This window comes from Coregonus clupeaformis, chromosome 36 (assembly GCF_020615455.1).
Source record: "Coregonus clupeaformis isolate EN_2021a chromosome 36, ASM2061545v1, whole genome shotgun sequence".
NCBI classification, from domain to species: domain Eukaryota; kingdom Metazoa; phylum Chordata; class Actinopteri; order Salmoniformes; family Salmonidae; genus Coregonus; species Coregonus clupeaformis.
Genome location: NC_059227.1, coordinates 29,022,472 through 29,043,209, shown reverse-complemented (window position 1 = coordinate 29,043,209; position 20,738 = coordinate 29,022,472). Strand labels below are relative to the sequence as shown.

Genomic DNA, 20,738 nt, shown 5'->3' with positions numbered 1-20,738 from the left:
GACCCACTTCTGGCTCATATTTGATGAGCCCATAGATACTGCTTTGTGACTGAAGTAATTGAGGTGTTTTCAAAACAATTCTCTGGGCTTGATCCAAGCTTTATGAGACCTCAATGGATTGTAATGGTTCCATGTCCAAAGGTTGACAAGGTCGAGTGACTGATGAAAGAGCTATTGTGAAGGGCATTTCAAGCTAACCACCTACAGGGAATATTTGTTTTCTCTTCTCCTCCCTTACACCAATTAATTAGCATAGTCATTAATCTGCTGTTCCACTGTGTATGAAGTGTCATCTGTCTAGTGTAGAGTGTGCTGCCACAGTCTGCCAGCACTGTGCATGTTAGAATACAGACAGTGATGTCACAAGGTTAGTGAAGCCAGTAAAACAAAACATTTTGCTCAGACAAAATGATACATCTGCAGATGTTTTGGTTTGCTGACATTTTGTATGAATTATGACAATTCATCCCAAAATAGCTCAGTCATAAATGCAGACAGAGCAACCGGGGAGTTAACAGAGAAGATGAAGAACTCAAAGAAAAAGACACAGAGACAGTTAGTTCCACCCTGTGGGGGACTTATTTCCAGCTGATGCCTCTGATGTGCTGTCGGTTTGGGCTAGTAGGGCTACTGTAGAGTCAGAGCAGAGGGACTAACCCATCTAATCACCACACCCCGGAGCCTCCTGGTGGCTTCTGTTCCTTACCTGGTGCCTCAGTCCTCGCCCTCCTCTGCCAGCTCTGTCTCTTTGTGGACCACCACCCGGGTCACTGACATGTCAGGGTGCTGCTCTTTGGCTTCCTTTATAGCCTGGGCCAAGGCCTGCCCGGGGTGGCAGCACGACCCGGCAACAACACACCCAAAAGGAAAGGGAGACGATGGCATTAACGGAAATAATGGAGCACAAAATAACAGAAAACAAACAAAATGGAGGCATTATGGACACAGATGAGAAAAGTAGTGGTGGCAACAACAACAAAAATCTGCAAAACATAAAATGAGAGGACAAAGGATGGGAGGGGTTGGGGAGGGGGAGGGACGTACAAATGGAATGGCTTGGACGTCTGCCCATGCTTGTCCCTTTGGGGTTTGGGGTGAACTTCTACTGTGGAAACATATGTTGTTGTGAATATTTGTCCGTTCTACAGGGACCTCTGTGTGGAGTGTATCAGTCTGCTGTACTCTTTAGTTTAATGACCAGAGAACAGATAAATTAGCAGAGCTCTCTCTCATACAGAGGTAAAATAAACTCTTGACACTATAAATCAGAGAGCTGGGTCTTGTCACAGGAATCAATGCATCTCTTTCAGCTGAGATATTCACTACACATAATATGAGCGAGGGATTGATTGATTGCAGTTGGTAGTATGGCATATGATAGATTCTCATATCATATTTCCATAATTAAGTATAAATGTTCACTAAATGAACAAATGTGACAGAATTGTATTAGGCCGACAACTTCCATTCAGTAGTACAAGCTGCTGTGGTATACTGTGTAATTGGTTCCCACCAGAGGACGTGTCTGATTGGTGTGACTGACTGACGCTCACCTGATCGTGGTCGATGTCTGAGTCACCGGTGATAACAATGCGCTTCTCGATCCTGGTTTCTGAGAGACCACCTTTTAATGTCTGCAAACAGCCAGATGTCCAGGATAAGTGCACAGACATACTGTACTAGTAAAACAACAAATCCATCAGGAGGCTTAAATTATGCACTGAGCTGATTTTCATGAAATTTCATTTAGAAGTATCCTGAGTATCTCCTTGTGGACATGTGTGCTCCCATGGAGGAGTATTTAAAGAGAAAACATCCCCAGCTATGTGTATAAATGAGTTTGGTGCCACCAGCAAGAGAGCATAGGAAAACCAGAGATCTTCAGGCGCCTGCTAGCAACACTGTCCAGCAGTGCAGGTGCACCACTGCTGTTAGGCGTCTGCTTAAGCCAGGTACGGGGGCTGGTGTTTGGCATCTAGGAGTCTGCATCAAGTCACAACAGAGGAATGCTGCCTGGGCTGGGTAGGTGCCAGCCCCAAGCATCGACACTACAGAGTTGGCTGCTCTTCATTTGCACAAAGATTACACTGACTAATGCTGCCAGATTGGAATCCAGTCCTCCCAGCAAAACAGTTTTCATACCATGGTGTTTACACAATGGACCAGGGAGAGCTGGGCCGTTACCTTGGAGATGGATGTGGCTTTGAGGTTACCATGGCAATGTGTGTGGTTGCCATGACGACATGTGGTTACCTTTGCGGTGTGTTTGGTTGTGTGGTTACCATGGCGATGTGTGTGGTTACATGTAGTTACCTTGGTGATGTGTGTGGTGGTGGTTGTGCACAGCGACTCAGATGTAATGGTTTGGGCTGTCATAAGAACGCCTGGTTCACCGTCTCCACTGCCGTCCAGCTGGAGAACAAACACACAGAGCCAGTTTGAGCATCATATTACCCGTCTGAACACTAGCAATATAGTTGTGGTGGGCTATCTAAAGAGTGGTCCTACCTGTGCAGCCTCGTACGTAATGGTCTTGGTCTCTGTGTGCACGATGGGAACTTCCTTAGTGGCAATCTCCATCTTCTGGGCCGCAAACGTGTCTGAGATGGTCACCATCTCTGTCTTCACCACAGGAGGCTGGAGGGCAGGGAGGGAGAGTCAGGACAGACACACACCCAAGCTGGTCCACTTCACTACGCAAATAACACATGCAAGGGCAAAGCAAACACAGCACAACCTCTAAAGTAGAAGGAACAGAACTCACGCACAGGCTGCAAATGGACGTTTCACATAACTATAAACTACAATCTCTTTGGCGTAACCATGCAACCAAGCACATGCAAGCTAAGTTACCAACTGAAAATGCAAAAAGGCAAATTAAATAAATTTAAGTAATTATGATGTAACTGCACAATGCATTTTTGCTTTGATCTTTGGCACAGGCGACCAACAGCACGACACAGACATGCATTGACGTTCCCACAAATGAACGTTGTGACATTTAAGTGGTTGGGAGGACGAGTCCTTGAAGACAGTCACGGTGGTGCCTAAATCCAATGAATGCCAACGACCAGGCAATAACATCTCTCCCAAGCACTTAGACAAACAAAGACCCTATACAGGGGAGGAGACACTCTCCCCATGCTGTAACACACACAACATGCAGTGCACAACAACAACGCCTCCACTCCCATGCAATTCTCGGCGCCATCTCTGCCAGTGCGTTCACAAACACAGGGCCCAGGGGCGACCGATACATAGTGCTCACAGTATGTATAATGTATGAAGGGACACAGTACAGTACGTAGAGTAAAAATAAAACACCAACAGAAACGTGGTGCACTGAGGTGGTAATGATTACAGTGAAGTAGTCTGGGGGGTACAGATTGACAGAGGAGGGCAGCACTTTGGCACAGATCCACAACGGAAGGTGCTGCTGCTGGGGGATATTAGCCATTATTTCTTACGATTATCACTTATCAACATTTAACTTCCTTCGAAAAATAGCCCAAGCGATCGCTGTGCAGGTGAAAGGCCTTCAGATAGCCGTTCATTGCTGTGACGCTCAGGTGCTAAGCGAGAGAAGCATGGACAGACAGAGTAGAGAAGCAGCAGGTAGGTGTGTAGGTACAGTAGGAAGCTAGGTATGTAGTAGGTAGGTAGGCGGGGAGGTGGGTGGTGTTCAAGGTCAGAAGTGCGTGTGCACGGCTCAGCACTACGCAGCTCTGGGAGACAGCAGGCATTCATTTACCTCAGAGCAACAAATAACCTGGGGGAGGCGCTCCGTCTCAGTGTGAGACGCGTCCCCGTTGACTCTGGGCTCCTCCTCTTCCTCTTCTTCTAGGGCCACCAGGCTAGGCTGGTCCTCAGGGGCCTCGGCGTGCCCGTAAGGGGCCTCGTGAGGGGTGACCAGGATGTCCTCTGTGCTCTCCTCCTCCTCCTCGGGGGCTTCGGCCACAGGGGCCGTCTCTGTCTCTGCCACAGGGGTTTCTTCCACTACTGCAGGGGCAGGCTTGGCCTCTTCCTCGACCTCTGGGAGTGGTTCTGGCTCTGCAACTGGCTCTGCAACTTGCTCTGGTTCCTCATGGTCTTTCGCTTCCTCCTTCTCCTCTTCCTCAGGCTCTTCTTTGATCTGGTCCACTGAGGCGCTGACAGTGACCTGGGGGTGGTACTCCCCCGCCTCCTCCTCCTCGCTCTCACTGTGGCTGTCCGAGGACACGCTCACAGGCCTCTTCTGCTCCTCCTTCACTTCCTCCTTCACTTCCTCTATCACTTCGTCTTTGGGCTTCTCGACCTCTGTCTCCACGGCGACAGGGGTGACCACCACCTCGGGGGTGGTGATGGTGACGGAGCCTTTGGGGGCCACCCTGATCTCCTCGACGACTACTGTCTCTTCTATCTCAACCTCTGCTGCCTGCCACGTCGCCTCGTCTGATTTCTGTTTGTCATCTGAACTCTACACCAGAGAACAAAACCAACAAACGGGATGGAGAGAGAACAACAATAACGTAAAAGATGACCACACAACCCAACAAAGGACAACAACAACAACAACCAACTAAAAAACCCAACGTAACAAACATAAGGATGGATGGAAATGGCAACAGATGGAGAACAGCCAGCATAATGGCAAACAGCAAACAGAGAGATAGATGGATGAATGGCTGGAAGAAGAGATATCTGGAATAAAAAAAGATAGATGAGCTGGTGGTTAAGAGTATGTGTGGGGGAGAGATAGCAGAAGGTGGGGGTGTTAGATGGGGGGGACCACCTTAGCGACCGTGTCCACTGTGAGGTCAGGGAGAGGCTCCTGGGTTCTGGGTGGGGGGCTCCTCTGTGGAACAAAGGCAACCAACAGGCAGCGGTCACTCACACACATCAGCATGGCATCAGGAATCACTAGGGTTAGTTACCATAGCACTGTACAGGTTCCCCTCTGAGCAGGTTAGGAGGAAGAGACTCTCTCTCTCTGCCATGCACAAACATTACCATCTCATTACCCATTTGTAGGAATAGAACCTTTAACAGTTCTACATAAAAACATATAGTGTAGTAACACACAGAACACTTAAAGAAGTCAGAACATGAGCATTCAGAGAAAGAAGTGGCGAATGACAGAAGATAATGAAATGTCAAGAAAATATTCACGCCGAAGTTTATGGCCAGCCTTGTTTGCTCTATAATCTCTTACAGCTTGTGTACAAAATTAGTATGTCATCTGCGAATAAGGTTATCTGCAAATACTTAGAATTGCATCATACTGTGCATCGCCAAGCCAATGACACATCTTGTCACAATAATGTGTATACACTGTAAATGCGGCCATTACTTTGATTGTGTGTGGTGGTCTGGACTGGTCATGAACTTGCTATAGCAGCAGAGAGATGGAACAATGGACAATACATTAGTTGTGGCATGGTAACGACACTGATGTTTTGTTGGTTTTATTTGATCTGTACTGAGGAGCACCTGGGCAGTGAGTGGAGCTGAGGCCATTGGGCCAGAGAATACAGCGCCAGCGCCCTCTGCTGTTCTTAATGGTGCTACAGCCGGGGTCAACCAGACCAGACTCACAGGCAAATGTACTGAATAAAATGGAGGTAATTTCCTCTTCTAAGCTCTACACGGGTTAGAGAATGACAAAGCAAAGAGGTCAGAGGACGGACAGACACACTTATGGAGAGAAGAGAAGAAGAATAGTTGTCACTTTCACAAGCTAGTCTACACAGTACAAAAACACAACAGAAGACATAGAAGTGCCCTTAAAACTATACAGTGGCTAACGGCGGCAGAGTGACATCACAGAGAAACTGGAGAGAGGAAAGCTGGAAAAGGTGACAGAGTAGAAATGTTCAGCTCTGAAACACAGAGAGAGACGGGGATGATGGAGGTTTGTGTTCTAAGAATGAGGCAGCACATCTGTAACACAGACATGCCACACACACACACACACACACTGTTTATCACACAGGTCCAGGACCCGGCCAAGGCCTGTGTGTGAACACTATCACCTTTCTTGTTGGGTGTAGACACAGAGTGACAAGAGGCATGCAGTACGTCACTCAACACAGTCAAACACAGGTCTGAAACACAGGGTGGGAAATCACAAGAGGAGACACTTGAAGTAGGAACTCAAAAGTGAGGCTTGTCCAGCTGAAAGGAGGAGGAGCGTTTACACCGACGCACAAGTGCACGTGAATGAAGCATACCGTTTTGAAATAATACAGCAGTGAAAATTAAAGCTCAGAAAGAATGGAATTTTCAACAGTAGTGCAAATAAGCCCTTATGTTCTGTGTAAATTCAAAACGTAAGAGGCAGAGAAAATTGTGAACAGCACAGAAAAACAAGCGCAAAAGAACATTGGTTGGTGCAGCGTGACATATTGAAATATAATGTGTAGCTACAGCTCAGAACAGAAATAAAAGAGACCACAGTGCTTAAGATCTGGACAGTCAGTCACTAAACTCTCAGAGCAAAAGGACAGTCAGAATTAATTAGATTGGAGGCTGACGGTTCATAACAGCCACAGGGTGAAGTACAGTAGAGAGAGAAGCTCAGCCAGCCATTGGCTGAGGGAGAAGAGAAGCTAGCTCAGCCATTGGCTGAGAGAAGAATAGTATCTACAGGTAGATTAAGGAGCCCACAGACAGCGGCCCTCGTGTGACAGTTGGGATAATGGGTAATATCTTTAAATCCACTTAACACAGTCAGTCAGAGAGATGGGAGAGCGAGACAGCGAGAGCGAGAGAGAGCAGCAATGCACTCCAGTGACGTGTGGAGAGGACCGACAAGTGATATTCTTAGAGAGTGATCTACTCGTCTGTTCAGGGGACTAGTGGAGGGGAGGTATGGAGTGCTGCTGAGAGTTTGTGGAATTAGGACCACAGAGAGAAGGGGAAGAGGGAGAAGGGGTGATACTTCTATATCCAACTGTCACATCATAATCAAACATAGAGAGTCAGAACCAGGGGATAGAGGTTGGAGCCAGGGCCTCCCTGCAGACTGGAGACAGATCAGAGAGAGGTGGAGACAGGGAGGAGAGTAGAGGACATGCAGGCAGGCTGGTGGGACAGGAGGACACGGCTGGACACGTACCCCTTGGGCCTGCAGACGCAGGCTGGTAGCCGGGCTGGCAGTGAGGCGCTTTTCCCACTGACTGGGACGCGGTTCAGGGGTGGCCTCCATAAAACTGCGCTTTAACTCACTAATGCTAGCCTGATGTTTCAAAACATCCTCCTGAGTCTTATCCAGGTCCTAGCGGTGTCAGGAGGACGCCACACATAGCCATGGTGGAGAGGACAAAATGGGGGAACAACAGACAACATGTGCATTAGTCTGTAAACCATGATAGTAACAGGATGGACGCCAAGCCTCACTGACTGCCCGTTTATGGTTCATTTTAGTGTGTGTATGGGTGAACCGTTTTAGACCTAGCTCAGAGTAAAGAGTGCATTTCCTAAGGAGCCACCAGGAGGCAATATCACTCCACAGAATGTACAGGGTATTAGTGGGTACTACTTATTTCAAATGGTCATGCACACTGTCCCAATCCTGACCTCACTCTAACTAGCAGGTAACAATATCCAATTTAAAGCACTCTGGGTTCAACTTGTTGTGACCCCTTTTAGAGAAGAGGATGTAGAAAACATCCACACTGATCAAGGGTTGTGATGAGAGAGGCATCAGTGAGGCGAGGCTTTATGAGTTTTACCCTTTAGTTCAGTAGTGAACATCAAAACGTGGAACTGCCAGTGGAACCCAACCAGAGGGATACATTTTCCCTTTATGAGACTGTTGAACAAGGACTTTGAACTGCGTTAGTCTTGTTGTAACACAAGTCAGCAGGTGTGAAATTATACATCGCATGGTTCTACTAAGCTATATGGAAATGTTTTAAGGTCATACCAAGGCTCATTTAGCCATTTGATTTAGAATTTTTAGACCCCTTGAAGTATCAAAAAAACATAAAATAATTGGATGAAAAATTACTTTTGACCTTATTGCTATTAGCCAATACAAACGAATTGAATAACCGATTCACTACATGGAACAACAGATAATCCCCAAAATAAATCTAAAGGAAGTTTGATCTGAAGTGTCTGTCCTATATATGAGAGATATAAGAAAGATCAGGAAACATTTGTTACACACACACACACACACACACACACATATATATACATACATATATATATATATATATATATATATATATATATATATATATATTTTTTTTTACATGTATTTAAACCCTTATTTTTGCCACAAAACAGTCTCCATATATACTTCCATTAATTTTTTCAACTGGTACAAGGGGACCTTCAGACGAGTCTTGTGAGGCCTGTGGGCGTCCTAGAGCAAAACAACCGACATGTACGTGTTCGTGAGAGTCTCACCTTTCCACAGAGGGGAAGTTTGTAGCCCAAACAGACCGAAGTTGGCAGATCGGCTGTGCCGACTTCAGACGAGTCCCAAGACGCGTGTGGGGGTCGTAGAGCAAAACGGAGGACAAAATCGTGTTCTCATCTTTCCACAGAGGGGTCATAACAATATGATCCAGAGGGGTCATAACAATATGATCCATAGAGGGGTCATAACAATATGATCCACAGAGGGGTCATAACAATATGATCCATAGAGGGGTCATAACAATATGATCCACAGAGGGGTCATAACAATATGATCCATAGAGGGGTCATAACAATATGATCCATAGAGGGGTCATAACAATATGATCCATAGAGGGGTCATACCAATATGATCCACAGAGGGGTCATAACAATATGATCCATAGAGGGGTCATAACAATATGATCCATAGAGGGGTCATAACAATATGATCCACAGAGGGGTCATAACAATATGATCCACAGAGGGGTCATAACAATATGATCCAGAGGGGTCATAACAATATGATCCATAGAGGGGTCATAACAATATGATCCAGAGGGGTCATAACAATATGATCTTTGTGATGTCTCATGTTCTGGATGAGGTGGATTGAGACACATCCAATGCAAAAAAACATCTCTAGCTTAAACTGATGGATTTTTATGCTAATTAGATTTCCGCAGGGGCGCAGACGTCGAATCTAGGGGGTTAAATACTGTAAAAAGCCATTCTGGTAATCACACGATTTTAAAGGGCACTAATGACAGTTCCACGTTTCTAATGTGTGAGATTAGAGAACACTCTGGGTAGGTTTAGTTTGTTATTACACCATTACAAATTCACAACTCAAATCAAGCCAACCAGAGCAGGAAAATCCCTATATGGGTTAGGGAAACAACATTAGTCCTGTTAAAAACACACCACTGGAAAATACTAAATATCCAAAACAATTTTCAAATCAATAACAGGAGAGGGTAAGCGCTCATCAGCGGTCACCCTCGCCCCAATAAACCCCAAACCCTGTTTGGTCGGACATGCACCCCATCCAACATGCAAAATCATGCATTGGTGTTCAAACACACACACACACACACACACACACACACACACACACACACACACACACACACACAGAGCTACACACAGAGCCTGAGAGTGAGAGCTAAACTGGAGTAGACAGTCTGGGACAGGAGCCAAGAGAGAGGTCACAGGCATGGGCTTTGATTCCCTTTAGTTAGGGGCCAATAGTTATCACAGTCATACCAACCTCCAACATTAAATTGCTATGTCTGACATATATATTTTCCCCCTGCACTCTCAACTTTCCGCTCTGTGGAATCAAAAAATGAAGACGCATTTGTGAAAAATACATAAAAAATGAAATAAAATGCCCAAGCAGCCAGAGGTGAGAACCTGTGCAGTCGGGACAGTTCCAGTACAGAGCAGAGGCTGTGGAGACTGGGACACAACTACACTGGACGTCCACTACTGGTCAGAGCAGACCACAATGGACCCTCTCCAAACCACACGTCACCTTAGCTGTGTAGTGATCAACTCTAATACTAATATGTAGAGATAGAGAATATTTACTCCTCACAATGTAGAGCTTATTTGGGTGTTCATCCTTAGAATGCTGCAGCTAAGGCAAGCCTATCCAGAACAATGTCCTATCCTCATCATGTTCAGCTGTGGTGGCGTGTGGTTGAACAGCAGTGTGTTGTGCTCCTTTTGTAAGCATGAGAAAAAAACCATACACGTGTCACAGAGCATCACAGTGGCACCAGCACAAAGAAACCAAAAACAAAGCCTACATTCCTGCCGCAAAAGTGAAACCCAGCATACAAAATAAAGAGCAGAGAGGATGTGAAAAAACCAAGATGATCTATAGACAAATTCACCATCAAACAACCAATCACAGTTAATCAATCAATCAACCTGCTGGGAGGAGTCTGGCTCATCTCTTTTCATCTGTGAGTGCCCAGGAGAAAAGGACATGTTAGTTTGACACCTGCACTGCCCAGAGCTCCATGTTTATACTGTATTACAAATAATCTTAAAGGTGCAGTATGATGGTAAAGATGGCCACTGCCCTCACAGACCTCAGTGCCTTCAGTAGGTGTGGCCGCCGCCCCTTCGCTAGGCTCCTCCTCTACCTGTGTGGTCTTTGTAGTGGGAATGTTTTTTTGTCGGGGAGAAAGAAAAGGTGAAATGGATGATGGAAAAGCTTGATTCCAAGCAGCACCACCTAACGGTACAACGTCATGTGACTGAGGGAGGAGCGCCCAGGCTCTGCCCACATGAGAGTGAGGCATGATGGGATGGGGGGGGTGCACATGCTGGCCTCGGGATATTGGTCATTTTTCTGTGTAGAGCTGATTCAACCATTGTGTCATCTGTCATTTCCTAATTTATGTTTCTTATTGTTGCCTAAATGTCAGAAACTGTGGTGTATTAAATGTCAGAAACTGTAGTGTATTAAATGTCAGAAACTGTAGTGTATTAAATGTCAGAAACTGTGGTGTATTAAATGTCAGAAACTGTGGTGTATTAAATGTCAGAAACTGTAGTGTATTAAATGTCAGAAACTGTGGTGTATTAAATGTCAGAAACTGTGGTGTATTAAATGTCAGAAACTGTAGTGTATTAAATGGCGACTAATAACAGTGAACAGGACAGGGACAGGGGGTGCAACACTGCAATAACGTCCTTATAGGGCAAAACTAACTTGATAACAGAGCTATATATACAGTTGAAGTCGGAAGTTTACATACACCTTAGCCAAATACATTTAAACTCAGTTTTTCACAATTCCTGACATTTAATCCTAGTAAAAATTCCCTGTCTTAGGTCAGTTAGGATCACCACTTTATTTTAAGAATGTGAAATGTCAGAATAATAGTAGAGAGAATGATTTATTTCAGCTTTTATTTCTTTAATCACATTCCCAGTGGGTCAGAAGTTTACATACACTCAATTAGTATTTGGTAGCATTGCCTTTAAATTGTTTAACTTGGGTCAAACGTTGCGGGTAGCCTTCCACAAGCTTCCCACAAAAAGTTGGGTGAATTTTGGCCCATTCCTCCTGACAGAGCTGGAGTAACTGAGTCAGGTTTGTAGGCCTCCCTGTTCTGCCCACACATTTTATATAGGATTGAGGTCAGGGCTTTGTGATGGCCACTCCAAAACCTTGACTTTGTTGTCCTTAAGCCATTTTGCCACAACTTTGGAAGTATGCTTGGGGTCATTGTCCATTTGGAAGACTCATTTGCGACAAAGCTTTAACTTCCTGATTGATGTCTTGAGATGTTGCGTCAATATATCCACATAATTTTCCTTCCTCATGATGCCATCTATTTTGTGAAGTGCACCAGTCCCTTCTGCGGCAAAGCACCCCCCACAGCATGATGCTGCCACCCCCGTGCTTCACGGTTGGGATGGTGTTCTTCGGCATGCAAGCATCCCCCTTTTTCCTCCAAACATAACGATTGTCTTTATGGCCAAACAGTTCTATTTTTGTTTCATCAGACCAGAGGACATTTCTCCAAAAAGTACGATCTTCGTCCCCATGTGCAGTTGCAAACCGTAGTCTGGCTTTTTTAATGGCGGTTTTGGAGCAGTGGCTTCTTCCTTGCTGAGCGGCCTTTCAGGTTATGTCGATATAGGACTCGTTTTACTGTGGATATAGATACTTTTGTACCTGTTTCCTCCAGCATCTTCACAAGGTCTTTTGCTGTTGTTCTGGGATTGATTTGCACTTTTCGCACCAAAGTACGTTCATCTCTAGGAGACAGAACGCGTCTCCGTCCTGAGCGGTATGACGGCTGTGTGGCTGATTTCTTTTGATTTTCCCATGATGTCAAGCAAAGAGGCACTGAGTTTGAAGGTAGGCCTTGAAATACATCCACAGGTACACCTCCAATTGACTCAAATGATGTCAATTAGCCTATCAGAAGCTTCTAAAGCCATGACATCAATTTTCCAAGCTGTTTAAATGCACAGTCAACTTAGTGTATGTAAACTTCTGACCCACTGGAATTGTGATATAGTGAATTATAAGTGAAATAATCTGTCTGTAAACAATTGTTGGAAAAATTACTTGTGTCATGCAAAAAGTAGATGTCCTAACCGACTTGCCAAAACTATAGTTTGTTAACAAGTAATTTGTGGAGTGGTTGAAAAACTAGTTTTAATGACTCCAACCTAAGTGTATGTAAACTTCCGACTTCAACTGTACACTGTAAATCTACCTGTATATGAACAAGGCATGTACAGCCAAACAGATGGGGAAACAGGATTAATTATTATTATTTTACAACACTAAAAAGGTGTAAATTATTTTGCTCGTATTCATTTAACACAAACGATTTATGACAGAGCAGCCAATACTGGTACAATAACAATGATTGTCTTAAGAACTCATTTAAAATCTCTGAAGAATGGCGAAAAATTTAAATTCTATTTAGTAATTTTAGACAGAAAATCAAGGGTTTTAAGAAGAAAGGAAACGGGAGAGTGAAACGTAACGGGGAGGGAGGAGCTGACAGGGGGAGGGAGGAGCTGACAGGGGGAGGGAGGGAGGCAGAACACACAGACCTCTGGCCGAGGTGAGGGGTGGAAGGAGCTGACGGGGAGGGAGGGGAGGCAGAACACACAGACCTCTGGCTGAGGTGAGGGGTGGGAGGAGCTGACAGAAGCCGGGGGGGTGACATTTAGGCAGCGGGGTCACACAGCTGGTCACACAGCTCTTCCTGCAGCAGGAAAGTGTGGGTGTCGGTGTGTGTGTCTAAGCAGGGCGTGGCCACGGGGGCATGAGCGGGGACAGGTGCCTTAGGCTCCAGGTAGCAGATCGACAGGGCCAGGGGCATGGCCAGGAGGAAGGCCAGAGCCAGGGACTGGGAGGCAGACAGCAGCAAAGCCAAGATGAACATGAATGAGGGCACCACAGAGGGGGAGGAGAGGGGCAGGTAGTGCTGCAGCCCCGCGGGGACCAAGCAGGCAGCACAGTCCTGGGGCAGGCTGGGGAAGCAGAGGTAGCCGTCCTCGTCCAGCAGAGAGAAGGGCAGGAGGCCCAGGCGCAGGCCCGTCAACATCCCCAGCAGGGAGAAGCCCAGCCTGGACTGAGCCGCATCCTTGGCCTGGACGGGTGACCCTTCCTGGGGCTCTGAGCTACAGGTTAGGGGGGAGGGGGGAGGAGAGGCCTCTAGAGGCTGGTGATGGTAGTGCTCTGCTGCAGCCAAGCTGTCTGCATGCTGCTGGGGGGTAAAATCAGGAACCCAAATACCCGGGTAGTCCCCATCCCCATCTAGCTGGCCCCAGGATAGGGGGTCGTCCTCCGAGATGTCAGACAGAACGTCCAGCTCAGAGATGGTGTCGAGGATGGGAGGGAGGGATGAGTTTGAGGAGGAGGAGAAGGACAGGGGGAACATGAAGATTGACTGCACAGTGATTGACCCGTCGTTTCCCCCCACATGTAGACACCATGCAGGGAAGGAAAGGGTGAGGGGGAAAAACACAAGCAATAATCACAACCGAGAGAAGAAACAAATGTGTGAAAAATGATAAACGTTAACAGGAAAGAGTGTGCAGGAAGAGAGAGGAGAGGGGAGAAAGAAACACACCATTAGTCAGTGAGACGTGTCAGGTCAGGGGTGCAGCAGAGTGACACGGGTGAAGACGAGGGGGCAGTGTGAGAGGTCAGGGGTCAAAGGTAAGGGGGTGGTCCAGGAGGTGCTGGGGGAGGAGGGTTAAGCACATTCTACATCTGTACAACAACAGGATCAGAACTGACAACACTAGTGGACAGAGGCAGAGAGTCAGAGTAGATAACAGGAGTAGGAAGAAACTAAAGCGACCCAAAAGCAGGTAGGTCTTTGCGATTGAGTTAGAGATTGAGATACAGCACAGTCATACTCTGGTTGTTCTCATTCAACTTGAATTCAAAACTCTATTACTTTCAGCTCTGTCAGCTTTCAGCTCTGTCTCCTTAATATTAACTTCCAGGTAAACCCCCAGAGAACCATAAATATTCCATGACAACATCCCCCGGACAAGAATGCAGTTAGTGGAGTCTCGATTAATATCACAATGGTAGGAGGGGGAGAGGGGGTCCTCTTGGTGTACATTAGCCCTAGTACAACTAAGACAGTGCCCCCAATGAGCTGAGCCTTTATCACTGAAGAGATGAGCCTCTGAATCTTTTCCTCTCAGTACCACAGGTTACATAATGAACTAATTACATGGCTTTTATGGCCAAGTCACTGTTAAGTAAGGATGACTATGATCCTTTATACAGGAGTTAGCACGGCACGAAGGAGACAGTTCAGAATGTCATCCTATAGCTAGACCGTAGACATAATTAATTGAGTTTCCTGTAGTGAAACCTTGGGGGCATTTCTTTAAGATAAAATCATTAGGCATCAGTCACAGACATAGACAATTCATTTCCAATCCAACAGGATGTCTGGTTCTTCCTTGAAAGAGAAGAGATTGAGTTAGATCATCCCCCTCCCTCCTCTCTTACCTTGGAGTCAGAGGAGAGTTCCAGGCCAGGCTCCCTGCCGTTCTCCACAGAGGTGGGGGCTGAGTCCTGGGCCTCGATCACGTTAATCACTGGAGCTGAAGGAGCACAGACAAGACAACACATATTCAAGCTTTATATAATATTAATATTCTCCATTCATTTATGCATACTTCAGAGAGCTCTTCAAATCAGCACACCATGCTAATGTCAACGCCTGGCCAGCAGAAGGTGCTCTAACCCCAGAGCACAGTTTAATCAGGTCCATATGAACGATTTCTTACCACGCCTTTTGTGGATGAGATAAGACCAAGATTGCATGGATTCATAGTACATACCAGACATGGCTATTTGTTTTGGTATAGTAAATGCCTATGTCCAATAGCTATTCAGATGGAAAGGGGTAAAACTACATTTTACATTTTAGTCATTTAGCAGATGCTCTTATCCAGAGCGACTTACAGTTAGTGAGTGCATCCATTTTTCAAACTACAATTGTCATGCTAGCAGTGGTGTACAGTAGTGTACAGTAGTGTATTTAGCAGTGCCAACACACACACTGATTCAAGCAGACCAGACTGAGCGGTGCGGTGTAGTCGTGGATTTTTGGGGTTTAGTAGTGAGGGTTTGATATGGTGGTGTGATACATAACCTGATATCGTCAGTAACCGACCGTGCCACCCACAGCACAGCCGCCACTCCCTGTATTGATGTGCAATGTGTTGGGAGGGGAGAGTGGGATTTCTCCAGAGACCAGAACCAAATTCTCTTCAGCTAGCCCTGTCTCATTCAGAGTCCCAGTCCCACACCTGCTGTGACTGTATCTGAAGCTCTGGGGGCCCTAGTCAGGGGCCAGAGCAGAGAGAGAGGTCTCCACGGCTGGCCAGATGGAAAACAAAATGGTTCCCTCCCGCCCTCTTCTTATCTATCCCTCTACTACAGAGGAACGTGAGGGAATTAATAGCACAGTGAATTGGGCTGATGATAAATGATCAAGAGGCTCAACAGAGAGGCCCTACATACAGGAGGGGAAAGGAGGAGTGAAGGAAGCAAAGAAAGGATATTCCAGAGCAGGCCCAGGTTAACTCACAGCTGGAGTGAGTAGAGTAACCCTTAAATAATGAATGGCCCGGCTCTAGTGCACATGGGGTATTTGGGACTGTTGATTTAGTTATCCTAGATTTACAAGCTAGACAGAGAGGGAATAAAGGTGAAAGCCCTGGTCTTGCTAAATGTTATTGTAGGCTATTCATGGAAACGTAGAGTATCGAGTTATCGGCATTCCTTTGGTGATTCATGTTCCTCTAGGATTCTCCTCCTAGATTAGTGCTGCTGAAGTTGGACGCAAAACACTGACCAGTCAATATGACACACTAATCTTTCTGTCAGACGAGGCACTGTACATGTTCAAGCTTCACCATATAATTACTACTTCACTTTCAGCTACAGCGTCACCTGCATTCAATCTGCATAGCAGCCGGCCAGTCCTGTATTACTGTATTTTAGTCTAATTCCCCAAATCAAGCAAAGGTTTTGCTCAGAGCAATTTCTAGAATGCTTTTATGGTCCTCTGTAGCTCAGCTGGTAGAGCACGGCGCTTGTAACGCCAAGGTAGTGGGTTCGATCCCCGGGACCACCCATACACAAAAATGTATGCACGCATGACTGTAAGTCGCTTTGGATAAAAGCGTCTGCTAAATGGCATATTATTATTATTATTATTATTATTTTATGGTGGGAAATAGGCCTAATAACTTATGTGAGCCTTGGAATGACAACATCCTTCATGCTTGTTAATGCTTTAGTGGCACTGTTTCTTTCCCATGTTAAATGTGCAATGTAATGTATACAGCCCGGGTCCAGTCAAAGAAACACATTAAAATCCCCTGGTCAAGAATGAGTCCAGTTTCATCCACAGTCCTTCCCAAAGTTCCAACAAAGGGAAACAGATGTTGGAGCCATTTCCTGTATATAGCCAATAGCAATGATAGTGAAGGAATATGTCATGCCTACAGCTAAACACTGGCTGACATTGTACAGGACACTGCAAAATGGTTATTCTAAAAACACTTGGAAGAGAGACAAATAGTAGGCTATAGGAATGATCATCCCCAGTCATTGCAACATGTTTGACTAAATGCAAAACCACTAGCCTACATGGTATATAACACCAGCATAGTTCAGCTCACAAGACAGTTTGAGCTGACTGTAAAACTAGGAGGATAGTGGTGCGTTCCCTCTAAATTTTAATGGTTGGCATGGGAACAGGATGCATGCTGAGGTATGTTGATGATTGCTGTCACACGGAACATCTGAACAGGGCTATTTCTGTACATCTCACGGTAATGGTTTTCCTCTGATCCTGCGGGTCCATTGTTACTTTCTCTACTTCTCTCTCTCTCCGTTTTGGAGTGTCTCCCCAGCAGTTCATCTAAATGTCTCTTTGATGGCAGGGCTGAGGTAGCCTGTGGTTCTGTGACGGCCCCCCTACTGTGTCTGCACTGAGCTGACTGAATGAGAACTCTCATGGTCACAAAGAGACCGGCTGCTTGAGACACTCATCTCCTCGCCTGCAGACTTAGCTATGGACCGACTCACACTCATTACCAGAATACCAGCGCTGCCCATAGTTCAAGGTAGTGGGCACTGTGCATAAGAATACGTCAACCCAAATCCCAACTGTGTGTGTGTGTCGTCTAGTGCCACTGCCTACCTCCATCCAGGCTTCGTGAGATGCGCTTGCTGGAAGTGCGCTCGAAGTAGGGTGCCGGCCTGTCGATGAGGGTGCTGGCTTGTCGTGTCTGGGCCTGTGTGCGCCCACTATAGCGGAACTTGGAGCCCAGCGTGAGGAACTTGGCTTTAGTGGGCGCTTCTGGAGTCATCAACCTGGAGCGAGAACATGACCAAAATAAGATAAAACTATTCTGAAAACAAAACAAATACCGTATCATATACAGTGTGTAAAATCCATGTGGATATGTTATTTCAGTTTACTGGATGACAGTGAGAGTATATAGATAAAGAGTACTATCTATTCTCACGAGAAAAAAAATGAAAATGTCCTGCCTGTGACCTAGGCTAACCGCTGAGACGGAAGTGATAAACCTAGCTATCTCTGTGTGTAAATAGAGAGATTATGGATGACTCATGAAGACCCAGGTAAAAGGGATCCATTCAACAGTCTCATTGTTTGTCAGTGACCGTAAGTGAACATGAGCTGTGAAACCAGTCAAAGTCTGGGCGTCGAAGAGTAAGCTATCTCCTATTCTCCGTCGCTGGCTCTGCTCTTTGTAACAGCTGTGTTTGGGACTAGATATTATTGGGAGACAAGGGTGGTGGGGGAGCGGTGGTCGAAATCCTCCCTGCCCCTATCCTTAATCTCCCATGGCGACAGGGCTTTCCTGTCCGCCCATCTCCACCCCCCCATTCGCTTTGCAGGGCCCCTCACTCAGACATTTTCTCTCTCTCTCACACACACTAACCTAACAGGTCTTTGCCCAGCCTGAGGGGCCGGGGGGGGCACTTAAGTCCATCTTTCTAGTGGTGTCAGGTTAAGCCATACTAGGGTTGTCTCCACAAATAAGGCACAGTAGGACGGGGTCTGTTCTGTTGTTTAACCCAGGGGCATGTAGGCCAGGGCTGATTTCAACCCAATTTAAACACGCTGGCCCTGGGCGTGCTGCTGGGGTGTCAGGGTGTCTGTGGATCCCATCATGATCTCAACAGCCCGGCACGACTTCTCCGTTCCAGCCCAGCCAGGGCCTGTCATGACATCATGACCTCACAACACAGTTCAAGAAAAGCCGCTCTTTGGCCCAAATAGCTAATAAGCGGGGCGATTTATATCAGTGTACAAGACCATTAAAGTGGATGGCAGGGTTTGTAATTCAAACTTGACAGTATAAGGAGAGTCATTACTAGGAGTTGCTTTAGTACACAGAGGATCTGAATGACAGGAGAGAAGAGCAGGAAGAGAGGGGTGCTACAGGGCTTTTAGATATTAGTGGTTGGGTTGAAGGCAAGCCAGTGCGTCATTTTTGCTTTGTGTTTGTTGAGGCTTGTCTCTCCCCTCCTCGTTGTCCGTGCCAAGAACAAAACAGCTCGATCAAACAGCCGAGGATCTTCATGCCATATCTGGTTTCAATTTGGCGCGTGCCGACACCCCTCTTACGAACTGTCAAATAATGCGAGGCGCAGCAGGTGGGATTTATTACATGACTGGTGACGCAACGCACTTCCGCATTGTCTCCATACTGCTGTACTTTTTCACCCCGGACGCTTTATCTGGTCATAGATCTGCAGGACCTCCTCCAGCCGAAAACAAAACGAATTAACATGATGCCTTCTCATTGCAGTCGCTGTACTCTTAATATACAGGAGAACTATCGCCTTATGGTGAGGATAGCTGAGTTGCAAGCCGGGCTTGAGATGCAATCGTTAGGCAAGGGCAATTTAAGTGTAGGAAAGGATGATACAGCGTCCGTGCCACCAGTAAATACAGGTAGTGTTAATCCCCCTGCACAGTCCCCACAGCTGAACATTTTCTCATGGCTTCAGGAAAGAAATACTGTTTGCATACTCAACCGGTGTCGATCATTCATCTGATAGAAACTTTTAACCGGTTTTCGCCACTAAGCAACGAGTCGGAGTCAGAGTCCAAGCACTCTCAGCTCTCTCCTCCACCCGTTATGGGGTCTGAGCCGCTGAAGCCTCCCACCATTATCTCGGACAAATTGAAAACCTTAGTCATTGGCGACTCCATTACCCGCAATATTTGACTTAAAGATAATCATCCAGCGAGCGTATATTATTTACCAGGTGGCAGGGCTACCGACGAAAAGGTTCATCTGAAGATGGTGCTGGCTGAGGCTAAAACTGGGGACAATTGCTTCCTTAATGATACAGCCCTGCAGAGTGGAAGCTAAGGAGACAGTTTAAGCGCATGATAACTGCCATGGCTTTAGGCTTCGGACGGAGAAGCTGCCTGAACAAAGTGCATAACGGCTGTTCCACTCAACTGTGCTCATTCTCCCCTCTGTCTTTTCATTGGACAGGAAGTATCGAAGGAACCTACTGCTCCCTAGAGACCGTCCAATTACACACTCCAGTTGGTACACACTTCACAGTGTGGGAGGGGGAAACCATTTAACGCTGTCCACTGACATGGGCTTGGACTGTCTGTGTTAGCATAGACACATTTCACGGAGTCAACAGGTTAGACAGGGCCTATAGATAAAGTTGCAATGTGGAACAGAACACTTTAATGAAAGGTGCAATCTTTCAAAAACAACAGACTTCAGAGGACCTAACACACGAGTTCTTCCTGGTTCAGACAGTGCGTTCGAGGTGAACAGGATTAGGTTAAACCGATGTAGGGGTCGTTGACATGGGAGCTGAGTGTGATCGTTACCTGAAGAAGGTGTGATTCTCCACGCAGACCTTCCAGACCCTCTTGGCAGAGCGGTGGTTGGGCAGCTTGAAGCCCACGGTGCTCTCAAACAGCTCCGTCTGGAAGACATCAGAGTATAGAGCTGAGTTCCCCTGAGTACTAGAACTAGCCAAGTTAGAAAACATATGCTCCACAAAAGACGAGATATGGGCCAAACCCCATAAAACCACCTCTCCTTCCACAAAACTAGTTTGAATTGGGCCTTGAGAAAGAAATACCTAAATGTCAGCATTTTCATCTCCACAATCAAACCATCTCCTAACATTGTCAGTATTTTGCTCAATGATGGAGTCTCTTTCCTACGGCTGATCTCTGGAGAGGGTTTTCGAAAGGACAACAGTAAAATGTGGAAATGTCTTGTTTTTCCTCTGAGAGCGGTGC

At 46.3% G+C, this 20,738-nt stretch overlaps 1 protein-coding gene across 12 annotated transcripts in view; it reads right to left on the bottom strand.

Moving 5' to 3' along the window:
* The window catches only part of LOC121552329 (protein 4.1), an 85,627-nt gene that overhangs the window by 2,100 nt on the left and 62,789 nt on the right, over nt 1–20,738 (bottom strand). For 4 of the 12 annotated variants that reach the window (XM_041865149.2, XM_041865152.2, XM_041865151.2 and 1 more), the window contains exons 10-21: nt 20,319–20,416; nt 17,622–17,794; nt 14,912–15,006; nt 10,491–10,553; nt 10,327–10,359; nt 7,097–7,255; nt 4,772–4,834; nt 3,752–4,456; nt 2,509–2,637; nt 2,314–2,412; nt 1,554–1,634; nt 707–822 (exon numbers count right to left, since the gene is read on the bottom strand). In XM_041865149.2, coding sequence (XP_041721083.2) covers nt 715–822; nt 1,554–1,634; nt 2,314–2,412; nt 2,509–2,637; nt 3,752–4,456; nt 4,772–4,834; nt 7,097–7,255; nt 10,327–10,359; nt 10,491–10,553; nt 14,912–15,006; nt 17,622–17,794; nt 20,319–20,416 — 1,806 coding nt within the window. In that variant the 3' untranslated portion in view covers nt 707–714. Of the gene's footprint in view, nt 1–706; nt 823–1,553; nt 1,635–2,313; nt 2,413–2,508; nt 2,638–3,751; nt 4,457–4,771; nt 4,835–7,096; nt 7,256–9,658; nt 9,722–10,326; nt 10,360–10,490; nt 10,554–14,911; nt 15,007–17,621; nt 17,795–20,318; nt 20,417–20,738 lie in introns of all 12 variants that reach the window. The other 8 variants (XM_041865158.2, XM_041865161.2, XM_041865155.2 and 5 more) reach the window with 8 other exon arrangements.